The sequence below is a fragment of the Haplochromis burtoni genome, unplaced genomic scaffold, assembly GCF_018398535.1.
Source record: "Haplochromis burtoni strain Fernald_Lab_line unplaced genomic scaffold, NCSU_Asbu1 Contig_14, whole genome shotgun sequence".
Classification (NCBI taxonomy): Eukaryota; Metazoa; Chordata; class Actinopteri; order Cichliformes; family Cichlidae; genus Haplochromis; species Haplochromis burtoni.
Genome location: NW_024582375.1, coordinates 3,934,301 through 3,958,572, shown reverse-complemented (window position 1 = coordinate 3,958,572; position 24,272 = coordinate 3,934,301). Strand labels below are relative to the sequence as shown.

At 40.9% G+C, this 24,272-nt stretch overlaps 1 protein-coding gene across 1 annotated transcript in view; it reads left to right on the top strand.

Moving 5' to 3' along the window:
* LOC102299740 (proton myo-inositol cotransporter) overlaps positions 1-24,272 on the top strand; it is a 95,196-nt gene that overhangs the window by 42,171 nt on the left and 28,753 nt on the right. Inside the window, exon 4 of the mRNA XM_005915729.3 lies at positions 16,524-16,632. Coding sequence (XP_005915791.1) covers positions 16,524-16,632 — 109 coding nt within the window. The remainder of the gene's footprint in view (positions 1-16,523; positions 16,633-24,272) is intronic.

The following is a 24,272-nucleotide window of genomic DNA, read 5'->3' as shown; positions in this document are numbered from 1 at the left end:
TGCACAGATTGGACCCACTGTCTGCATCCAAAACATGTGTCATTTGTTTAGTGATCGACTGTTGACTCAAGTGGAATAAAGCAGCACGATCATGTGAGCTATTGCTACATATCTTGCCTTGTGCCATCTACATATACCGGCTGGTAGCCTTTTAAATAGCATTCATCAGTACTCCTTATTTTTACAACAAGTTACAGTAAGCAGATCAAAAACCTTGGTGCACATCCACTGGGACATTTTTTCACACTACAAATTGAGCTGCTTCTCAACACTGGACACTAGATGGATGTGCCACTAGTTGGTCTCAAGATAGATGATTGACAGGAAATCTCTCTAACAGCCTAGCTGGACTTAAATTTGACAGTCTGCTGCCTCAAACTGGAACAGCGTGACAACTTTGTCTCATACTATGAAAAGAGTTTTGTAGTATGGCCACTGACCCGGTGGACCTCAGATTGAGTCATGTAAATAACCTGTCACTTGAAATGTCTTACACAGTCTGGTTACACAGACAGTGAATGAAAAGCATAAAAATGATGGATTCTGCTGACATGGACATGATGTGGAGAATAAAGATTAGGAATGAAATTTTGGTATTTCATTCCTGGTGAAAAGATGGTAAAAAGTACTGCCAGCCGGGCCCTGGCAGCCAGTGTGTTTACTCGACTCAGCTGGGATAGAAATGACACAGAGAGACTGAATGGTAATGAGTCAGGAACACACTTGCAGCATCACAAACAAGAACCTAGCACAATACAAGATTCATGCAGTATATATAATAACTAGCTTTATCGAGTTCTTTTATCTAGCTTTACACCATATCCCAAAGTTCACAGAGCAGAGGTTTCAAACATAAGGCTGCCTTATATTGCCATAAATAAGTAAATCAATATTGTTTGAGTGTGGCTTCCAAATTGCAATAACTGTAATCTGATTGAATGGGAAATAAGTGAGACATACTGATTATATATTTGTAACCTTATGACATATCAGGCTTTTTTTTAATGCCATTTTGCAATGTTGGTGCTTATCTGTTAAACTTGAGATCAAATTGAGCTGTGTTTTGAACTATAATGAGTTTGACACCACTGTGCATGTGCATCAGCTGTACGTGAGACAGAAAAATGTGTTTTATGATGTAATACGGGATGCATGCTTATCTGCACACCTGTGCACAGAAGATTCCCTAGTTTGTATCACTCTGAGGCTCATTTCCTCTCTGATTGGAGTTGTCTGGCTCCGTTATTGGATTCAATCACTTAATGCAGATACTTAAAAAGCTGCATTCATTGTCTGGTTTGTACTAACCCCTTAAAACCTCCCTAAAATACTGCACTCAAACTTTTAAGGGCTCACAACATGTGTCAGCCCAGACACAGTCTTTGTTCACCGTGTAGCAGAATAACAAACAGGGTAAAGCAGCACTGACAAATTGAGGACAAAAAAGCTCCTTTTTGAGCCCCCTGCTCTCCTCTGTTCCCCTGTAGGTCCTATGCAGCTTATTCATAATTGAGCAGGGTGAGTTGTGCAGTGGCTGTCATGAATCCCTCTCTGCTCCTGTCATAAGTCCTATGTGGATAGGCGGTTATTAACGAAATTCTTTCACAGTCTTTAAAACAGAATTTTTGGGGGTGGGAGGGGGAGACAGGCAGGCAGGCGTTATTACTTATATTAAAAATATAATTGTGAAATTTCTTTAGGGATTTAGACTGTAGAAGCAGATCCCTACAAGCCGTGATAAGAACATGATGTTTGTGCAAGTAGTTCAAATGTAATTTTAAAAAATGCAAATATACGTGCGTGTTGACAGAAAGTGTAACTCTACAGTCCTAAATAATAAGCTATGAAATTGAAAGTGTGCGTGGATAGTAGTCTGTGAGTCTGTCGGTGTGTAATTCTGTTACTCCTTACAATGCAGTTATGCTTTCCACATATGTGAGTGCTCGAGCTTCCATTTCTCTATTAATTTAGAAATAAAACGGCAAATCAAAATGCTAAACTGTGCACAACGCACAGATCTAACAGAAGTGCAACGAACAGCACAGCACGATATGGATGATTAAGCTGCCAAAACACTCATCCACCATGCAGGGAACCAACAAAACACCAGTTCTGATTTCAGCCACTATTAACAAAAAACTGGAGTTACTGACATGTGCACACAAAGAAATTAAAGGACTGTGTGCTAGCCTGAGATACAGTGAGAGAAATGATTATTTGGTCCCCTGCTGAACTTGTAAGTTTGCTCACTTACAAAGAATTAGACAGTCTTTCATTTTAATGGAGAGATGGAACCAAAAATCTGGGGAAAACACATTACTTACATTTTTATAAAGTGATTTGAATGTCACTGAGTGAGACAAGGATCGTAAAGCACAGCACGACTTACTACTTGTTGGAGAAACCCTTGTTGGGAGGCACAGCGGTAATATGATCACCAGGTCGCACGCATCTGAGGAGGGTTTTTGGCCCACTCCTCTTTTTAGAAACTCAATAAATCTCTTGGGTTTCTTGGCTGCTGCTTGACAATTTAAAGTTCAGCTCCCTCAACAAATTCCCTACAGGGCTGAGGTCTGGAGATTGTCTAGGCCACTCCATGGCCTTAATGTGCTTCTTCCTTAGCCATTGCTGTGTTGCCTTGGTGATATGTTTTGGTTTTTTGTTGAAGGATAGAGATTCTCATCCAAGATTTTGCAATACCTGGTCCCATCAATTGCCTCGCAATGCGGTGAAATTGTCCTGTACCCTTAGCTGAAAGGCAGCCCTAAAGCATAATCTTCACACCCCTGTGCTGGTCTGTGGGGGTGGTGATCTTTGTGTCAAACGCATTTTTCTTCCTTCAAACGCAGTGAGTCAAGTTGGTGACAAAGAGCTCGAGTTCATTGGAGCACTGCACTTTCTCACCAGCCTTCTCTGAAACATTTGCATGTTTACTGGCAAACTTAAGATTGGGGACATGGCAGGGGACGCTGCGAGTGTTCAGTCCATTACAGCTTAGTGTGTTACCAATGGTGTTCTTGGTGACTGTAGTCCCAACTGTCTTCAGATTATTAATAAGGTCCTCTCGCTGGTAAAACAATTTGAAAACACAGCTTAAACACCCTCAGTGTGTATATGTCTTCCCATGATGTGCCTTTTGGACTGGAAATTGACCATTAAAGAGCTTATTTTCTGTTTTTGCCGTCTGCCTCCTGCATTCTGGGTCCGCCTACAGCCACACTATGACAGCACTGAATCCACCATATCAGTGAAAGGACCCACATTTAGCAGGCTCTATGCAGACATCAGCATACTGTCCATTTAGTTTGGACTGTGCAGACTTGCCTCTCCACTACAAGGGCACCAACTGCAAAGGACTACAAAGTGGAATAAGAGCAGCCACTCATCCAGATTTCCAATGTGCACAGAGGAGTGTAATCTCAGCCTTAGGCAATCAAGACCACTCTCATGTTTTTCTCTCTCTCTCTCTCCTGTCTTGCATGCACGCTCACCCACACTTGTCTCTATTCCCGTCCCTTAGGAGTAACTACCCACCAGTTTTGGTTCAAAGCTGCCAATGGTAGCTCATTAAATAACAGTAAATAACAGCTGTGCTGTAACCTGCAACAAGTGCTAGATAGCCGGGTTTTACCCACAAAGCTATTGCCTGGAGGAATGAAATTACTTCTAATCACAACATAAAAAATATCCGTCAAATTTCTTCTGGGTCACTTTGCATCTAATGATGCACAGTGTGCGGGGAAAGCAGTCTGACTGCTGAATAATACAAATCTCAGTTGGAAAATCAGACAGTTTAAAAATGCATGCGCCTCTATGTCCCTGTCCTCATCTCAACCTCAGGTAGCTGTCTGCCTCTCTGCTCGCATGAGCTCAGTTACATAACAAGGCTTTGACTTTTCAACAATTTTCAAAACCAAAATTGGAAAAGTAAAACTGTCTGCCTCCGTTTTGATTTCCTTTTTTATTTCCTGCCTTTTGCTGTATGTTTCCACCTTTGTGCAAACCTCTTCCTCTAGCAACAGGTTACAGAGAGCTGAAAGCAACCTCCTGTGCTCTATCGATTGATCTCTTTGATGTGATTAGTTTCAAACCGGAGAGATGGAGGTTTTGTTGAACTTGCACCAAGACTCTGAAGCTTTCAAAACGTTGTAAGCTTCAGTTGTGACAGCAGCTCCCTCTGGTTCAGAGTTTTCTCTTTGTGACATTATATTGATCCTCACTACCTATAAATGTTAGATATCCAAAATGAAAATTGCTGAATAATACAGTAAGAAAGAAAGAAAGAAAGAAAGAAAGAAAGAAAGAAAGAAAGAAAGAAAGAAAGAAAGAAAGAAAGAAAGAAAGAAAGAAAGAAAGAAAGAGTGTTGTGCAGAAGTCTTGAGCCTTTCTTTTTTCTTTCTTTCTTTCTTTTTTCTTTCTTTCTTTCTTTCTTTCTTTTTTTTCTGGACATTGGCTCAAGGGATGAAACAGACCACATTTATACAAAAAACAATTGCAAATTTGAACTTTTTGGTTTAAATAATCAGTATTTACATGAGGTCGAGAGAGGTGCAACAGTAAGTGTTGGGGATCTTGTCAAAATAGGTGGAACACACACGTTTTGATCCATCGTCTGCAAAGCATCTGACTGGAACATGAACATGATCTCAAACACACTGCAAGTGCAGTAAAAGCATATGTGGATAGAAAATCACTCAGGAACACTGACAGTCATGGATTGGCCTCCCCAGACCTCGTACCTCCACCTAATTGAAGTGGCGTGGGATCATCTGGACAGGGAACACAAGAAAAGGCAGCAAACGTCCAAAGAAGAGCTTTGAATGTCCTTCAAGAAGTCGTGAGAACCATTCCTGAAGGCTAGTTAAACAAATTACATGAAATTACAGGCTCCTTTGAAGATTAAACACCAAATATTGACGTTCAAGCCCATTATAATTAAGTCTGTTTTTGCCTTATATAATGTGTCTTCGCATATATAAATTTCCTTTGCACGATGCTTTGTGTGTTTTTGCATAGCAATAATAGAGAACCGCTGATGCTCCATATGACTTTGGTACAGTTTTTTCCCTCATTATTTAGGTTTTCTTTGGTTCTGGATATCTGGGTATGGAATGCTTGTCTACAACTATGAGGTCAAATGTGAATCCTAACATCTCTCTTATCGCATATGTAAAATGTTTGCAGAAGATTTTTGTGGCACCAGAAGCAGCCGGTTCTTAGCATAAGCTAGAGCTTAAAAAAGAAACATCTGTAGGAGTGGAGCTGGAGAGAAATGAGCTTACATGGCCTGAGGAAACATTAGCCTAACAGCTTCACAGAGCTGTGATTCAGTTTTTAACACAGAATGAGTGGCACTGAATAGAGATGGTCGTTCTGGTTATGCTGCATCAGTTTTTAATCTATTACTGTCTCGTATGAGTCTGGCAAAGTTACAGTGCAACGCTAAATGATGTGAAGTGCTCCTTTGGTCCAGGTGGTGATAAAGTATACGCAGAAGCTTTTTATGTGTCAGTCATCCTGAATGAAACTGCCAGTAGGAAGAGTTTCTACTGTCAGTGCTCAAGGGTGTCATATTTATGTTGAATTAGTGTAAGCTCCCTTGCCACTCTTGTGGATTTTTCTTTCATGTGTGTGACTCCATTTATCCGTCCATCTATCCATCCATCTGTCTGTCTGGTTCTCAGCTCCTGGCAACTGCTGGCCCCTCAGTGCCCTTAGGTAAACACAGCTGCTACCCTGCATCTGCAGACGGGAGTCTGGTCTACCGATAAGATTTCATCAGCTCCACTTAAAATGCTCTTTCTCCCAAGCCCTACAGGACCTGAGTGATTCTCAATTATCTCGGAATGAACCAAATGAGATTCCTGCTTTCCAAAAAGTATTTTAGACTTTGAAGCCCTGTTGGAATAGGATTTACGTCCACCAGCTAAAACAATGGGGTGCACATGTAGGATACAGGTGACTTAAGTTACCTCTGGCTGACACAGGAATCGCCTCCCTAACCAGTACTTGAGAGCATCCTTCTTGCAAGATTTAATTTTCTTCGACCTCCTCTCAACATACCGTTTTTCCTCTTGATGTCAAAGTGGTTGTTATTATTTGTGGGTAAAAAAATCAGAGCACATAAATAAATTGTTCTCAAAAGGTCGTCTGTGTCCTGAAATGAAAGGAAGAATGAAAACAAGTGGAAGGACTCGGATGCCAGCTTAACTCTGAAATCTGTCATTTTATGAGGAGTTTGAGAGCTGACGATTATGACACCAATACTCTCACTTAATAGTATAATAACAAAGGATTTAGAAGACAGAGACTGATACACAATCTGTACGCTGTAAAAGCGATTGAAGATTGAAGCAAATTTGAAGAGATCTTCTATAATAATTTAGGTTTGTTCTTTCCAAACTGTCTGTATATGTCACGGGTTGCCGTGTGTGGATTATTTAGGACCCAAGATGCGGCAGCTCTGGTGCAAGTGAGTTTATTAACCAAATGTGGATACAGCAGAGATGACGAGGGTGAACATGGAACTAAGAAAACCTAAACTGGGAAAAACTAACAGAAACTAACCAGAAACAGAGATGCAGGGAGGCACAGGGAAATACACAGAATGACGGACGGAGAGACGCAGACGAACCAGCAACAAGGACGAGGTAACACACGCTATAAATACACACACCAGGAATCAAGGGATGGGAAACAGGAGGGGAACACACCTGGAAGACATCACAGCTGACGAGGCAGGGGAACGTAAACAGAACGCACTGACATCAGGCAGGGACCTTCAAAGTAAAACAGGAACACATACACGCAAAGACACAGACTAAGAAACGCTTACTAAACACAGAGACCTAACTACACAAAAGGGGATACACAGGCAGGGATGACACCAACCAGAGGGAACACAGCTAAACCCGGGAAACCAAAGCACAACAGTCATAATACATAAAACTATCAAAAGTAAAAGTACAACAACCAAAAACACTGGGTCATTGACCCAGGACCATGACAGTATAGGGCTATAAAAAATGCATGAAAATTATTTTCTTGTGATTTAGCATCTTAGAAGAGTTTCCTGTATTGCAAAACTTGTCCCTGTTAAATTACAGTAAAGTACTGGCATTTTTCATTTCAGTTTCTACTGTAATCCTGCATTATAAACAACAGCATGTTACAAAATCACAATTTTTGCTTTTTTTTTTTGTTTATAGTGAATTGATTGTATCGGTGACTGTACTATTATATGCTAATAAAGCTTGAATTTAAAGCACCACCATTTGCAACTTTCACCATGATTTTACGTAGTTAAAGGAATAGTTCTGTTATGGTGAGCTGTGTGGCAGGCTAGGTTAGGACCCAAACGCAGGACTCGGAGACAGGATGCTTAACTAAAGGCAGAAGCTTTAATGTTGGCCAAAAACAAACTAAAAACAAAATATGTGAATACTAAAGAAACAAACCAAACATGAACTACAAGTAAGAAACTCCTGACTGGTTGTAGGTGACTGGAAGAGACTTGACATGACTGGGAAACATGGAAGTACACACGACACACAGGCAGAATAACGAGAGGATGGGGAACAGGTGGAAACACAGCTGGGACAAATCTGACATAACGAGATAGAACGGAAGCAAAACTAAATGCACTGCACACAGGAGAAGGACTATCAAAATAAAACAGGAAGCATGACAAATACATAGACGCGGACAAGACACGCAAGCTTTACACTGTGACTGGAGAAATTAAACAGAGACAAGACTCTCAAAATGCAAGACAAGGCTAGACACTGAGGGAGGTAAAACATAATCACTAACAGCAAGAAACTAAATAACCTAACATGAAGACCAAAAGTACAAGAAAAACATAAGCCAATCAGAGAAGCTAATCCAACTTAGAATATCCTTTTAACCCAAGAAAACACAGTCCAACAACAACCATAACTGATACAAAAGCTAGAAATATTAACCATACTCAAAAACATGGACACTGGGGCATCAGACTCAGGACTTTAACAAGTTCACTTACTTTCCTGCCATAAGCTAAATGTAAAGAGTCATGCATACAGTGTACTACAAAGGAAAAAAATGAGAAGGGCATGAAAGTCCCCTGTATTTTGGATTTTGAGGTGTTACTGTGGGGATAGGTTAATTGGAAAAAATCCAAATTACCACTAGGTGTGAATGTGCGAGTGAGTGTGAATGGTTGTTTGTCCCTGTGTGTTAGCCCTGCGACAGACTGGCGACCTGTCCAGGGTGTACCCTGCCTCTCGCCCTATGACAGCTGGGATAGGCTCCAGCGCCCCTCGCGACCCTGCAAAGGATAATGGATGGATGGATGGACACACAAAACATAAACAGATTTATCTAACATTTCTTATGGAACAGCTACTTATTCTGGTCTGCTGCTCGGATTAGCTTGTTGTTGTTTTTGTGGTTCCAATCATGTGATGCCACCAGGAAAGTTTCAGAGGTTGGCACCCGTAGCATGGCTGAAGGGTTTCTTTTGACTCTTCTTTATTTTCTTTCCCCAAATGTTTCCAGTGGTGATGCTAATCTAGCCAAGCTTCCCCTAGATTCTTGTTGAAGGTTTTAAAAGTTTAATCAACTTTCAGAGAAAAACTTTATTTTTCCAAAAAGTTAAATTCTTTTGTGCGTGAAAATCCTAAAGTTGCTTTAATGATCAAGAACCTTAGAGGCTACACCGTGCTTCAGATGATCTTATTTATTCTCTACTAGTCTTGACTTTCTGTTCAGGATTCTTATTGTGACATGTGAGATGTCATGATCCTACTTACATAAGGAAGCAGAGGAGAGGAGAAAAAGTATGAGGAGAGGGGAAGTATGTGGAAAAAATAATTAGAGGGGGGATGAGGGTTGATGTAGAAGGGCTACAGATTGGCTGCCAAGGCCTCGGTCCTTGATTGCAGCCTGCTTGTCTGAGAAGTGTAGCCTGTTTCCTGCCACTTACTTCCCCAAAGCGTGGTGATTGGATGGGATAGGAGTAGCTATTCCTGTCTAACTTAAATGCAAGACCATTCCTTTTAAAAGTCTGAACCTGCATTTATATGCGCTTCCATCGAGCCTCTTTGTTTTCTTGATTGGGCATTGCTCAGTCCCAGTGTATCCCTTTGTGGTGTATTGACCATGCACTGACCCATAGACTGAAAGGATTTCACAGATTTACAAATCAATGTGGAAATCTGTAATTATAAGTCCCGTCAGTGGAAGCATTCCAGTTTCCTGGAAAGCAAGCTTCCAACAATGTCTTTATTCCTCTCCTTGTATTTTTCCTCTTCCTGCTGCATATTTCATGGAGCTGAGTATGGCACGAGTTTGAAGTGTGAATAAAAAGAAACATCTGACTGGACTAGCAATGTTTTCCCAAAAAGCAAGTAGCCAAGGGAAAACACTAATTGGAAGTTCCTTCAAAGAATATCAAAGATTATGCAAAGAAGTAGTTGGAGACATTAAACACACATCCCAGGCTTCCCTACTTCACTGCACAAACAAATCGGATTATAGTGGTAGAGTGGAGCTATTTACTGAATTGAAACCTGATAAGATGAGCAATCAAAGGAGATATGTGCAGGTAGTGATGCTGGAAGTATAATCACAGCTTGTGTGGATAGTTGTGTTCCCCTGTTGAGCTTGGTGTGAGTGTCTGTGTGTCTAAGGATGTTTCTAAGTGCCTCTTTCTACTAGGAACTCTTATCCCATCGTGTATATTTGCTTGCTTCATGCTCTCAGCTATGATCCACAACTCAACTGAACTTCTGTATGGCTTGATCACAAGACAACATGAACTGTATTTCATTTTTTAGGCTAAATTGTTGTGGATAGATCGAATTCAAGTGATGCAGATGTAACTGGAAAGGTTCAGTGTGGAAAACGAACGTGCAATTACGGCAGTATTATGAGACGCAATCACTGCGCTTGTGGCTCACTGGTAGCCCGCTGGCTTGTTTTTCATTGCCATCCCTCTTTTTCAATATCTCATCTGATTAAATTACAGCTGGGTGGTGTTCAGCTGAGGAAATGAAGCTGTGTGTTTTGCGAGTTTGTCTGAGAGTCTGTGCATAACCCTTTTCTTACACTGTTTGCTTGATCTCGTGGTATTCTGTGGGGAAAAACCAGCCAGGAAAAATACACAGCGTTTCTTTAATTGATTGCACGTGAACGTGTGTTTTATCTCGCCTCCATTCGGCCGTTAGGTTTCAAACCTCTCGATAGTTCATTTGTGATTTCCCTGTCGGCTAATCAGATAAGAGTCCCATGGTCTGCTCAGCGGGGATCAAAAAATCAACCTGTGCCATGGACGTGGCTTGGACCATAAACACATTGCTTTCTCTTTATTTTCTCTGTGGAGAACTTCCTTTAAACATTGACTTTAAAAACAATAACAGGGCTGCTTAGAGAAACATATAGTGGCTGTGTGAGCCGAGTAAAAGGAAGCTACAGTAAAGAAATATTTTACATAACCTGAACACATTTGCTAATGAGTCCAGCAATTTAGAATTTTATGATCACAAAAGTGGACCCATGAGCACATGATTACAAAACAGTTTAAATCTGGACAACAGCGACTGAGATTGCCTGATTTTTCTTTTTTAAATCTCTAGTAAAAGTCAATATGCAAAACTTCTGGAATCCTATATTTCCCAGAAATCAGCTGGTCTAGTAATTCTCATTAGTGGCCCTGTGTTTCAATAATAACTATATCTTTTGTGTTAAAGTCTAATATTGGCTCACATTGTCCTTTTGGAGAGGAATGTTGACCCATTGTGTAAATTCCCAGTCATGCAGGTTGACTGGACTTCTGTAAGTTTGTTGAAGATGTTTCACCTCTCATCCAAGAAGCTTCTTCAGTTCCCATGTTGTCCCATTCTTGTCTGATATACCATATTTTTGGGACCATAAGGCGCATTAAGCGAAGCAAAACAGTCAGATAAAGACGAACTAAAACATTTTGACAGATTTTTGAGCACGATGTACGCATAGGCACATAAAATTGGTTTGAGGTCAGTAAACACAACCAGAGTTCATACATAAGGCACACCGGATTATTGGGGCACGCTGTCAATTTTGGAGAAAATGAAAGGATCTTAAGTGCACCTTATAGTCTGAAAAATATGTTTCATTATGCCCCAGATGCCCCAGATGTTTTCAGTTGATTAATGCAGCGCTGCAGGGCACAAACATCATGGATGTCCAGTACTGATTTTAAGCCTTTCCCAATGTGCACAGAGATTTCTTCAGATTCTCAGAATCTTTTGATGATATTATGTACTCTAAATAACTTGCTATTTAAAGTCACAATTTTATGTTGAGGAACATTATCCATCTATTTATTAACCTGAAATAATTCCACAACTTGTAGATATTGGGTTTTTTTGCAGATTGGTGAACCTCTGCCCATCGTGACTTCCAAGAAGCTGTTCCTCTACAAGTTATATCCACCTACATGAGATATAGTTGGAAAAGGAACTTAGTTTTCCAGTCTTTTGTGACCCCATCCCAATTTATTTGAAGTATATTTCTGCCTTCAAATTCCAAATGTGCTCATATTTATTCATGAAAGTTTTGGAAATGATTGCATTCTGCTTTTACACAATTTCTTTGTATTTTGGTCATTTAGGATCAGCATAGTCAGACCTTATATTTGTGGATTTTAATGCAGTTTCAGAGGCTCAAAAGTAACTGGACAAACTAACTTAGTTATTAATATAAGGACTGTTTTTAATACCTGGTTAAAAATCCTTTGCTGACAATGACTGTCTGAATCGTTTTCTTTCTTGAGATGTTTTATATTTATTGCAGACACCTTCAGGTGCCGCTTATTTGTGCGTCTCTCTTCAGTATTTTATTTAATAGTCGAAAAAATATGCTCCAGTGACGGACTTGGGAAATCCCATGTTTTTGCTTGGAGAATTTCTTGGGTTGCCTTTGGATTATGCCTTGAGCTATCCATTGGTGCTGTACACCACTGACTAATCAGTTTTGCAACATTTCGCTTAATTTAAGCAGAGAGTATACCTTTGTACACTTCAGAAGTCATATGTGTAAATGCCTCCACCATGTCTGGCAAATGATGTGATATGATCTGGATCAGAAGTTGCTCCTTTCCTTCTTCACTTTATGGTTCCTGTCATTCTAGTAAAACTTTGGTTCCCTCTGTCCAGAATTTTCTTTTTCTTCTTAGATGTTTTTTTGATGAGGTCTAATCTAACCTTCCTATTCTTGAGTCTAACCAGTGATTTGCATCTTGTAGAAAACACTTTTCATTTCTTTCCATAAATGTGATATCGTGGTTTTTCATAACCAAGAAAAGAAATCAGTCTTTGGCCACTCCAAATTAACAATCTATGGTTATTTTAGTTTTTCAGTCTAACGCAGGCCTCGGTCACTTGCACAAGTTTAACACTTGAAATCAAGTCCAAACCTTCTACTGTCACGGTCTGGCTAGGGCAGACCGTATGTTGCAGGGAAGGACTCAAGCGCAGACCGAAACGAGATATGAATAACAAAACAAGCAGTTTATTAAGGCAAGAAACAAGGGTACAAAATAATAGGGAATCGATGAAAACTAAACAATGACCTAAACTGGGTGAACTAAAACGAAACATACAAAACTCTAAACATAACGAACTGACAGGGATACCTGGAGCGGAGACATAGGAACAACGGCGCAGAACAACGGCGCAGAACAACGGCGCAATACAACGGACGACCTGACAAAGAATGACTGAGAACACACAGACTAAATGGACACAGGAGGATAATGAGGGAAGTGGCAACACCTGGGGAAACAGCTGGCACACATGAACATAATGACGTCACAGTGGGAGAGTAAAACTGAACACGATGAACACAGAAACGCCAGACCTCTTCACAATAAAACAGGAAACAGAGTGAGACATAGACATGACAACCTGAACTTGACAACATAAGCCACAGACATGAAATACATGAAAAGCAGGGGAGACTTAACATGGTGGAAACACGAGGGGAAAATAACTAGAAACACCTAGGCATGAAAACGATGAACTTAGGAAACCTGAAGGCTACATAAACTAAACACAAAACGCTGGGTCAGCAGACCCAGGATCATGATATCTACAGTATCTGATTGGTCTGATTCGTTTGTCATTAAATAACTAGAAAACAATCCTCAATATTATGAAACTGCCTGACAGTTAATTATTTCATTAATGTTTAGCCTCTGATAATAGGAGACTGTGTATGAAAGTATGATTTTGTTAAAACTTCAAAGCCTGAACAATCCCATATTGACATATAAATTCATTATGGTGCTGGACAGAGGCAAAACTACAAAAACATGTGTGCCCACATGCATACAACAGTGCTTTTATTACTAAGGTACAGGCTCCCTCCTTACCTTATGCATATACAGACTTGCTATATGAAATTAGGGTTGAAGCTCTCATGTCAGTGTTGGTGAACATTCGATATACTTGGATATAATGTGTTATAATTATTACTTGCTTACAGGTCCAAGTTATCATTAGCATAAGATTGTCATAATCATGGGGTTTTTAAAGGAAGCTGGGTAGAGATGGAGCTGAGCTGGTGTTATTGCCAAAGCTGAAGCTGTGTTTAACAAAGCAAAGCAAAAGCCAATCACCTAAAACTGAAGTGATGCGAGTTTTCTATCTAAAAAAACAAACCTCCATAAAATAAGTGCAGAGCTCGTCGAGACACGTCTGGAAAGGACGTAGGTGTTAAATTGAGCCATGGTGCGTGATTTTTTTTAAAAACATCACGAATCATGAAAAGCTATGTTTTTGATTGCTTCACGCTGCTGTGAGAATTGCTTCCAATCTCTTCAAAATAAAAAGATGAGGAGAAGTCTTCTGTGAAAATGTGGAAAAACAGATGAAAGTTAAAAAGCCTCTCGCGGCATCTCAGGTTTGAAAAGACTCAAAGTTGATGATGATATCCTCCAACGAGGGCTGACAGGCACCCATTAAAAGGTAGGCTTAAGTGTGTTTGTGTGTCAGCGGGAGCCTCCTTTACAGAGTCTGATCTGCTTGTCAAACAGCAAAAGGAGATGTTCACTGGTCCAAAGTCCTCCCACACACAGCTGCTCCAAAATACTCAGTCTGTGCGCATCAGCTCATATGTGCAGGCTCATGCATCCTTGTTTGTGATGCGTTTGTATTTTCTGCCCGTGTTTGCACAGTCACTTGTGTATCCTGATATTACCTGTGTGTGTGTGTGTGTTCAGACTTGTTTGTCTGATCTGTTAGCACTCTGGATGTCTCCCTCTTCATCCCAGAGCCCCATGCCTGTCCAGCCATTCTCTCATCCTATTAAGACTTCTCCTCCCGAAGGAATCACTAGTCTGCGTGCGTTGGAAATCGCAGTCTGGCTCCGATGATGAGCCAAGTAGGACTCTGTGTGGCCAAAGCCAAATTCAGATATTTGCTCCATCCCACAGTGAGATATCCGCCATCTGAAAGAGGAAAATGGCACGAAGAAAATAAGGCAAATTTGCATGTTTTTCCAAAACATTCAAGAGCAACAGGACGGCATCACTGGAACAAACAAAACCTCAGCATCTTGTGTAAGAGATCTTCGCTTGGTCACATGGTTGCTTCCGCTATGCCTTCCAGCTTGAGGAGAGTGTGACTCATGATGCTAACTTAAACACTAAATCAGAAATCTGTTATGGATAACTAATGGTGACAAACCCACTGAGTTTCCTGTGTGCGGTTAGAAAATATTTGGTGGCATTTTTTTAATTAGATCATGGTTAAGCTGAACGTTGTTCCACTCGTGTTAATGAGAACGGTTTGACATTTTTTAAAGCTGTGTGGTTGACAACACTCTCATCTATATGTGTTAAATATTAAAGCAGCAGCAGCAGCCAGCTAACGTACTGTTACTTACTGTTCAACTGCTGACTAATGCAAATATCTAATTAGCCGATCACATGGCAGCAACCCAGCGCATTTAGGTCCAGACAACCTGCTGAAATTTGAATTGAGCACCAGAATTGTGGAAGGAGGGTGATTCGAGTGACTTTGAACGTGGCGTGATTGTTGGTTTGAGTAATTCAGAAAATGCTAATCTATGCAACCAAACAGAGAATAATCTGAAAAAGAGAAAATATCCAGCACAGATTCTCTGGGTGAAAAAATTCACTCGTTGATTCCAAAGGTTAGGGGAGTATGGTTAAAGTAGTTCAAAAGGCAGCTCCAAAGGACTCATTACAACAAAGGTTTGCAGAAGAGCATCTCTGAAACACAAAAACACATTGAACCTTGAAGTAGATGGGCTACAGCAGCAGAAGACCACACTGGGTGTTACTCTTGCCAGCGAAGAGCAGGGAGCTGAGGCGACAATTTGCATGGATTCCCCAAAATTGGACAACAGAAGATTGGCTTTCTCTCATGAGTCTCAATTTCTGTTGCCACTTTCACAAAGTAGGGTCAGCATTTGGCGTTAACAACCCGAATACACCCACCATGGACCTATCATCTAATGTATCAATGGGCAGAAGTGTTGTTGTAATATTGTAGGGAATATATGTTGGCACACTTTGTGTTCCTTAATAACAACTGAGCATCGTTTTATCTCCACAGCTTACCCACGTATTGTTGCTGAGGTCCATCCCTTTATGTCCACAGTGTACCATCTTTTGATGGCTGCTTCCAGCAGGATAACACACCATGTCACATCTTCTAAAACTGGTTTCCTGAACTTAACAATGACCAAATGACCGATATGGACCAAAATATTTGTGAAATTGTTCTAGTGCCTTGTTGAATCTGTGCCAAGAAGAATTAAAGCACTTATGAAGGCAAATTTTCAATTAAGAAGTGGTCCTGTATTTCTAGCACCTCATGCCATGTTCATAAATCTTTATGCAGTTTTATAGCACCTGGGGTCAATCATCCAAAGCAACTGATAGTGCATATAAGACATGAAAAGAGCGTGTAGGCAGGATTGAGTGGGTGGAGATGAGTGTCAGGGGTGATTTGTGACAGAAGATAATAGCAAGAGTCAAAGGGAAGGGTTACAAGAAGGTTTGAAGATGGTGGTACTGACAAAAACACAGGAGAGTTAAAGGTGTTAAGACAGAATTGACAGGATTAGGAATGATTACATCAGAGGAACACTTCAGGCTGTGAGGTTCGGGGACCAAGTTGGAGAGGCAAGGCTGAGGTGTTTGGATATGTGCGGAGCAGGGATGGTGGATATACTGGACAAAGGATGTTGAAGATGTCAGGCAGGAAGAGGAAAAAAGGAAGACCTCAGAGAAATTTCATGGATGTAGTAAAGGAAAACATACAGTTGATGACTGTAAATTTGGGCAATTTAACACAGAAATCTCTGGTGATGGAGCCAGCCAGTGGCCATTTGAGGAACTGCACTTTCACGCTTGGTTTCTTTTTCACATGTCGCCCTTGAGATACTGTCTCAGCCTTGTTTTCCTCATAGCGGTTATCTTATCTTGTGCTGCGTGCAAAACTCATTTCTGTACCTTTGCTTGTGTCTCTCAGATGGCCCGGTGATCTGGCGGATGCTGACCTACCCCCCAACACGACGAGCCCTGGTGGTGGGCTGTGGTCTTCAGATGTTCCAGCAGCTTTCAGGAATCAACACAGTCATGTGAGTGGAAACATCACCAAACCTTTCCGTCGGGTCTGGCGCACGGGTCTGATTTATTCTGCTTGTTCTCCCAGAGCAACAGACTTTTGTAAAATTAAACAGAGCCTGCAGTGTTCAGCATCAAATGAGCAAATAGATAAAGGCGATCACCCAAAACAACTTTGCACTGATTTTCAGTAACCCTTCCCTTTAAGGGATGCTGATACGTGCCGTATAGCCTTACAAAGCCAGTGTGTCAATGAAGGGGTCAAGGGTTCAGGTTTTTCCCTTTAATTTGTCAGCAGTCTGTAACTGCCGAACTTAGAGGCCCTTTCATGTGTAGTATACTGGAAAAAATTGACCTCTGATACTTGAGGCTGTGTCCATGTGTCATCTTTTCAAGAGCTCAAACGGCACAGCCTTTATTATTTCTACATCGCATTGGCGCCGAAAGGGAAAAGTTCAAGTGTGTTTTTATCAGTTTTGCCCTCAGAGTTAATGAAAACAATAACGATGCATGGCACACGATGTCACATGCCTCGCCTCTCAGCACCAGAGATCTCAGACGGGTGCATTCGCTTCAGCGACACGCTATTAAATCACAAAACATTTCTGTCATCTGTCGCTTCACGTCGCCCAGTGGGGAGCAAGAGGACTCATTGCATTACTGCCCACTTGCCTGCGAAGGGATGGACCAGCTTATTCTTTTCATCTGAGGGGATTGTGTCATCGGTCCCTGCCTCGCCTCCCTTTAGAGATGAACTATATTGCAAGGCTCCGTAAACAATCTGTGGATATGTGCTGTTGCTTAGCAACCACCGGAGGTGAGAGCAGCAGGATAAGTGTTCTTGTACGGGCGTGTTTGCACACATGTGACTAAATGAACGAAATGTGACCCTATGGACTTTGGAGTCTGTGCAGGCGCGCCTGTGTGGCACGTGCGTGTTTGTGCATGACATCTGTGCACTCGCGTGGTTGTGTGTATGTAAGCGTGAGGCTTTAGGTATGGCCGTTTGCCCGTGCGTGATTAGATTTTGAGAAGTAAATGGACAGAAATGTGAGGAGAAAGGATGATAATAAAGCAGCGGTGAAACTCTGGATGTCTTTGAGCGGTTGCTTCTGTCTCTCTCGCAGAGAGATCTGGTTACTGAGTGTCTGCCTCTCTTACTGTATATTTATCTTCATCCCTGTCACCAACATTATGAACAGCAGAGCGGACAAACTTAATCTGTCATAGCTCTGTCCCTATCCACCTTTCTGACTCTCTGATTTATGTATCTGCCAATCTTCTAGTCCTCCCAAAAAGGTCTACCTGCTAGTTTATCTGTGTCGAGAGATGACCCATTTGCAGCGAGCATCATTACATCCTCAGCCGAGACTGTTTCGGGCCTGTTATGTTTACAGATGGCATTAAAATGTGTTTTCCTGCCTGCAAATTGAAATCTGATTGCCCTTTCGTTTGAAAAAATAAGTACTGCGGCTTACTGTGGTGATAATGACATCACTCAAAATTGACATTAAAGGCCTCACGCTGGTGACAATCAATTTTTTGATGCCAGCGTCTCCATTTCTGTTGTTTGCTTTGTTTTAGCTTCGCATCGTTTCGTGGCTTGAAAAGTCCCAGAGACAGATCAGAATGCAAGTTGGCACAGGTTATAGTTATTTTCATCTGGAGTCAGGCTGAAAGAGAGCAGATCTGATGAAATCGCCAAAGTACAGCCCAAATCAGAAGAAGCAACATGTTTAAGAGAACGAGTCCAACGCAGCAGACGCACAAATAACAACGGTTGTCTTGTGACATAGCAAATGAATCGAATCCGTGGGCCTCTTTCCCATCCGTCCCAGATGTGTTCACTCCAGATGTACGTGTGGATAAGCCAATAATAAATCACTCGGTTGCTGTGTGTGTTTTTGTTTTTTTTGTCTCCGATATTTTGCTCTCGTGTGTGTGTTTTTAACTTTATAATCAAAAGCAAGTTGTTATTTTAGGGCCTGTCTTTGTGATGTCTCTGTAGTGTTTCAAAACCACATAAGACTAAGCCATGGTTATAATATCAGCCAGAATCCATCTATTTTGTTGTCTCCTTATACAGCTCAGAGTCATGGGGGGTTACCAGCTATCCAGCTGCCATGACAGTTCAATTCAATTTTATTTATATAGTTCCAAAACTGTTGCCTCAAGGCACTTCATACTGTAAGAGAAAGGCCCGACATTAATGCAGGTTACACCCTCAACATGTTTCCAGTCCTTCACAGAGAGACAGACGACTGCATAGTCGCACTTCCAGAGATCATTTACAATCAGCAGTTAACCTAACATGCATGGCAATGTCCTTTTCCAGCAGGAGGTCCACCCAGGAACCTCCTTCCAAACTAAAATACTAATCAAAATGCAGCCATTGGACACTGTAAAGGTATAATTAAATTAACAGTCAGTTTTAAGGCCACTCTTTTTACACCAGACTGAAAAAATATTTCCTGTGTTATAAAATTAGCCAATCAGACTGATTGTGTCATTTTTCAAATTTTTCCAAAAAGTAGACCAATCAGATCGCTGCATGTGGCAACAAGTGCGCTTGTAGCTCAAACACAGTCAAAACATCAGGACCAGCTCATTGTCGCTTAATGTCAACTTTTTTTCACCGCGCGTTTTTGAGGGCGAATTTTTCACAAAAACATAACGCTTTAAGTGTGTGTTTACGTTGCATGACGAGAAAAAGAATTAAGAAATGTTTACATTTGCTGTACAAGGAAAAAGGATCAGATGCCAGTGACGGCCTACTCAAAAGGAAATCACAAAAACAAAAGGAGAAGAGATGTTGCAGTGGTTGATTTGTTGGTATAAGCTTGAAAGTTCATAATACTCATTGTGCTCGACATTTTAGCTTCACAATTATAGATAATACCAGCTAACTGCTACAGCTATGGAAGCTAGGCGTTTGTCCTTTTTTGCAAAATAAAGGGTAACTGAATAATTCAATTGTAAGTAACTAGACCAGCCTTTTTAATTGCTGTAGTATGTCATTATAGAGGTGCCACCTGCCCACTTTTTTAACCACTTATAAAGTCAGTATAAAGTGGACCAGTGTACATATTTTGAAAGGTAAAGGATCTGGGTTTAGAAGACACTGTTTAACCCAATTTGGGTGTTAAGTGTCTTGTCAAAGGACATTTTGGCACATAAACAATAGGAAGGATGAAGCAGGGGAGTCATGAGCCATGTATCACAGGTGAACACCCAAATAAAGAAACAGCAAGGTCTATTTGATCTACAGATTGGTGTTACAATTCAAAACAGGCCTAGGGGTTAAAAATGAAAAGTCCATGCACTGATTGCAAAAATGGTATTAATTTTATTAATTAGTACATTTGTTAGGGTTTCAGAACATGTAGTGAGAACTGAATCCTGATGATGACGTTCACAGTTGTAACCTGAGAACTCAGACACTGGGCTGACAGAGGAAAATGTGAATCTGGATGATTGATATTAGGTGATAGAAACAATCTGCCTGCTCGCTGAAACTGAGGTGAATAATAAAAAACTCAGAGGGTTGCTGGATGAGGTGAGGACAGACTACAGAACATAGAGAACAAAACGAAAGGGGGAGAACACAGCTGTTACCATGACAATACTCACCCTTCAGTGATGAATATAATGTAAAGATATGAATGATTAAAAACTATATTTGATCATCTTCCACCATACGGAGCATGGGCTACTTTAACCACAGAATGTGCACTGTGTGTTGAGTTATTGCTGACGCCTCCCGTCACTCGTCATGTGTGCTGTATGCTTTGCTAAGCTCCCTGTCTACTGCCTCTTTTGTCTACCTCCAGTGAAGCTTCCAGGCTAGCCCCATTAGCCGGTGAGACATAAAGAAGGTCTGAGGAGCCAGTAAATCAGCCAGGCTTAGAAACAAGCTCCTCTCCCTGTCCCCAGCTGCTTTTTCTGATTAAACCACCAGGCTGGCACAGGCGAAGAAGGAAAAGGGCAATGAGACAATCTGGCAGACAGGCAAAAAAAAAAAAATCCAGACCAAACTAGAAAAGCACATATTGGCCCAGTTCTAACAGTCCTCTCTCTCTCAAGTTAGGAACTTGACAGGAACGGATTGACAGTGTTCACTTTTTCCCTCCCTCTCTCCAAGTCACATATGTTCACACAGAGGGTACATTTGAGACCCTATTAGCACATTTTCCCACAGAAAGCCTCCCTCCTCCCGTCAGCCTTGGAGTAAAATATCTAACAAAAAAAGTGAGCTCTTCTGGTCTTTATCAGAGGAATTCAGGCGAAAGATTGACTGAGATTGTAACTGACCAGCCAGTTCAACCAATAACATCTTGATGAAGTGACAAAGTTGCGTTTCTCGCTTCATCAAACTGACAGTTAACACGTTTCCCTCTGATTTGCCCTTTCATATCTAACATACTTATGGAGATCAGTGCTGCCTTAGGGGATATCTGTAATTATAAACCCCAGCCTGTCAAATACAGTTACAAACCTCACACGGTGTAAATTTTTTTTTTTCTTTTCAGTCCAACTTCACAAAGGAGCAGTGGTTAACAGCACCTAAGTCTCTCAGAGATTCTGTTTAAATGAGAGCTTGAGATCTAGTCTAAGCATCGCCTTTGCACCATTTATTCCTGTGCAGTCTGTGTTGGCATGTGGTTGCATTTCGTCACATTTCTGATTATGTTTCAGAAAGGTGTAGCTTGAACAGAGAAGTATAAATCCGCCTTTACACCTGCTCACACACTAAACTTGGTGCAGATTAGTATCAGTTGCCTGAATGCTAATTTGTGCTCTGTTCTGTGTAATGTCCATTTATGCAAGCAAACGTACTTGAGCTTCATCCACAATCCCAGTAGGTGAACTTTTATCATGCTCAGCTGTTTGTGTTGCAATAACATTTCAGGAGTCTGTGAGATCAAACTGTATACAGGTGTTGAAGCTGTATCTGGCAGGTGAGGATTTTTCTATTTGTGCTAGCAAGGCAGTGATCAGCTAACCTCTGCCGCTGTTCTATTACTACTTTATGTGTATTTAGCCAGCTGTACTCTACAGTATATAAATAGATGTTATGTGAGCTATCGTGACTACTTTCCAGTATGAAGCTATTATAAAATGAAGGAATACAGCAAGTAATACTTTGTATTAATATTTTTTTATTTTCTTCTCCTGCCCTATTTTCTTTGGTCATCAAATTACTTACTACTTTATCTTTATTTACTTACTTATGCGTGCATTAATGCAAAACGGTAATAAGAAAGGAAAACGGATGTGTGTAGAGTGCCCAGGCAGGACCGTGGGGTTATATTACTGGCTGATTTGTTTAGCATGTGTCTCCATGGCATCAGCTTCCTATCAAATCTAATTCTTTATTGAAAGTGCCTTAACGTTCTCCCAGATTGTCCCTGCCCACTTCAGCCCCATTAGCTGATAATTTAGCACTCCATTCTCTTCATGCATGGTCACTTAAAAAAAAAGCCTATTGCTTAAAATTAGGAAAAATGCGCAAGTGTATTTTTAACGGAAAGGTGCAGGGAAAAAAGTTTGCACATATAATATGCATACATGGAGATACTGATTATATGGTACCTACACCAGCTCAGTGGGTAGCCTGCTAAGGTACTGATTTTTGCTGAATGACCATCAGCTGCTCTTAATCCAGTTTGTTGATCACTGTAATGACTTGTAAAGCCTAGTTTGCACAATAAAATCATTAGAATTTATGATGGCATGACTTTTATTTCAATAATGGGCAGTAAGCTAATGTAGCTTTGTTAACCTAGCTACATCTGCTTTTTATTTATTTATGTATTAAAAATTAAAAGTCCACCGTTGTGTTAGTGGCTCGGCGAGGGTGTCCTTGATTACAGTACCAACAGCATCGTGAAAACAACATAATCTTTAGAGTTATATTCACTGTTTGACATTTTAGCTTCACAATTGTAGATAATTGTAGTGGAACCCCGACTTATGAAATGAATTCGTTCCCGAGGGTCTTTCGTAATTCGAAAATTTTTGTAAATCGAAGCACCCATCACGCGTTTTGAGTGAGGCGATGCTGAACGATAGGCTATAGGCTAATTGCTAACTAGAACAACAATACCTCGTTCAAGTGGAACAGCGTAGCGCAAGTACGGAAGCCAAGGGGTTGTCACATGATTCGGAAGGCATTGTGGGCATTGTAGGCTCAGCCAATCAGAGCCAGCGGATTTCGTTACTCGGGCATTTTGCCGTAACACGGGCAAAAATATTGCTGTTCAGTGCCTTCGTAACTTGAATTTTTCATGAAACGGGGTATCCGTAAGTCGGAGTTCCACTGTACTAGCTAATTGCTACAGCTATGGAAGCTAGGTGTTTGCCCAATCCATAGAAAGCTAACCTAAGCCATAACTAAAGATCTACCGAGCTTCTGTTGCGCAAGATTTAAGACATCAATAGTGCTGAAACTGCAGAAGTATCAGTAGTGGTTTAGGGTTTGTTTGCAGAAGATCAAATAATTTTTTTTGTTACTTCAAATAGATTAAAAGGCCTACAGAGAACTAAAACTGGCCATGAGTATGCGTAATGGCCGTGGACATGGTCCCATACGTGCCATTATTATTTTACAGCAGCTTGATTTAAACTCATGTGTCAGGTACTCTCCCTGAGCTCTCTTGGTGTTACATGAATAACCTCCTTGCTTTCACTCACACACACACACACACACACAAACATTCAAAAACTGTCAGAGAAACCTGTGTGATGAAAAATGTATTTATCAAAAATGCATCACTCAGGAAAAAAAGAAGCTGGATGGATGGCTGTGTGGATCACATCAGTAACATGCATCCTGCAGGAGATTTTCTTTTTTTATGGATCTCCCTTCCCATCTCTGTTGTTTAGCTATAAATGCAGAACAATGTGGTACAGCAGTTGGTCAAATTAGATATCATCTTTATGCATTAGCTGATGGATCATTTCGAATGAATTAGCCTCATAATCTTGCACGTAAAGGTCACTGTGTACTGGTGGGAAATGTGTGTGTGCATCCTGTGAGTGGTGAACAAACTATCTTAAAAGACAGGAAGATCTTCCAACTGGGCTGGAGAGTAGAGTAAAAGCAGAGAAGAGGAAAGCAGAGGGCAGAGGGAGATCTGACATTGATGGTGATGAGGTGGAGGAAGGGCCACGGAGGGGGATCAAGGCAGATGACAGGAGAGGAAGTGTAAGATTTATGAAGGAAGACAGAGAAAGGGGACAAGAAATATTGAGCTGTGGATGAAAAGACCCGTGTTCTTTTATTCTCTTTGTTTCTTTGCTGCTTTTTGCAACAATCATGCAGAGAGGGTTTTTTGTTCTTCGCTCCAGGTTTCTCAAAAAGTAGCATCAAGGACTTCTAACCACGTACAACCAATGCTTTAGACTGCACACTTACCAAAATAGTGGTTTGATCCAGAAGTTGAAGCAATTATGTGCAAAAAAAGAGATGCTTTTCAGGGTATTAATGACCAGTGGATTGTGCATACTTTATCATGCAAACACTGCAAACATTTCCTGAAATCGTTCACGTGGCATGTTTCCTTTTCTGCTTTTATTTTCTCCTGCTTGCACTTTGTAAGGTCTCTCATGGTGTGAACTTTAATCTTTTCCAGAAGATGAGAAAATAAGTCTC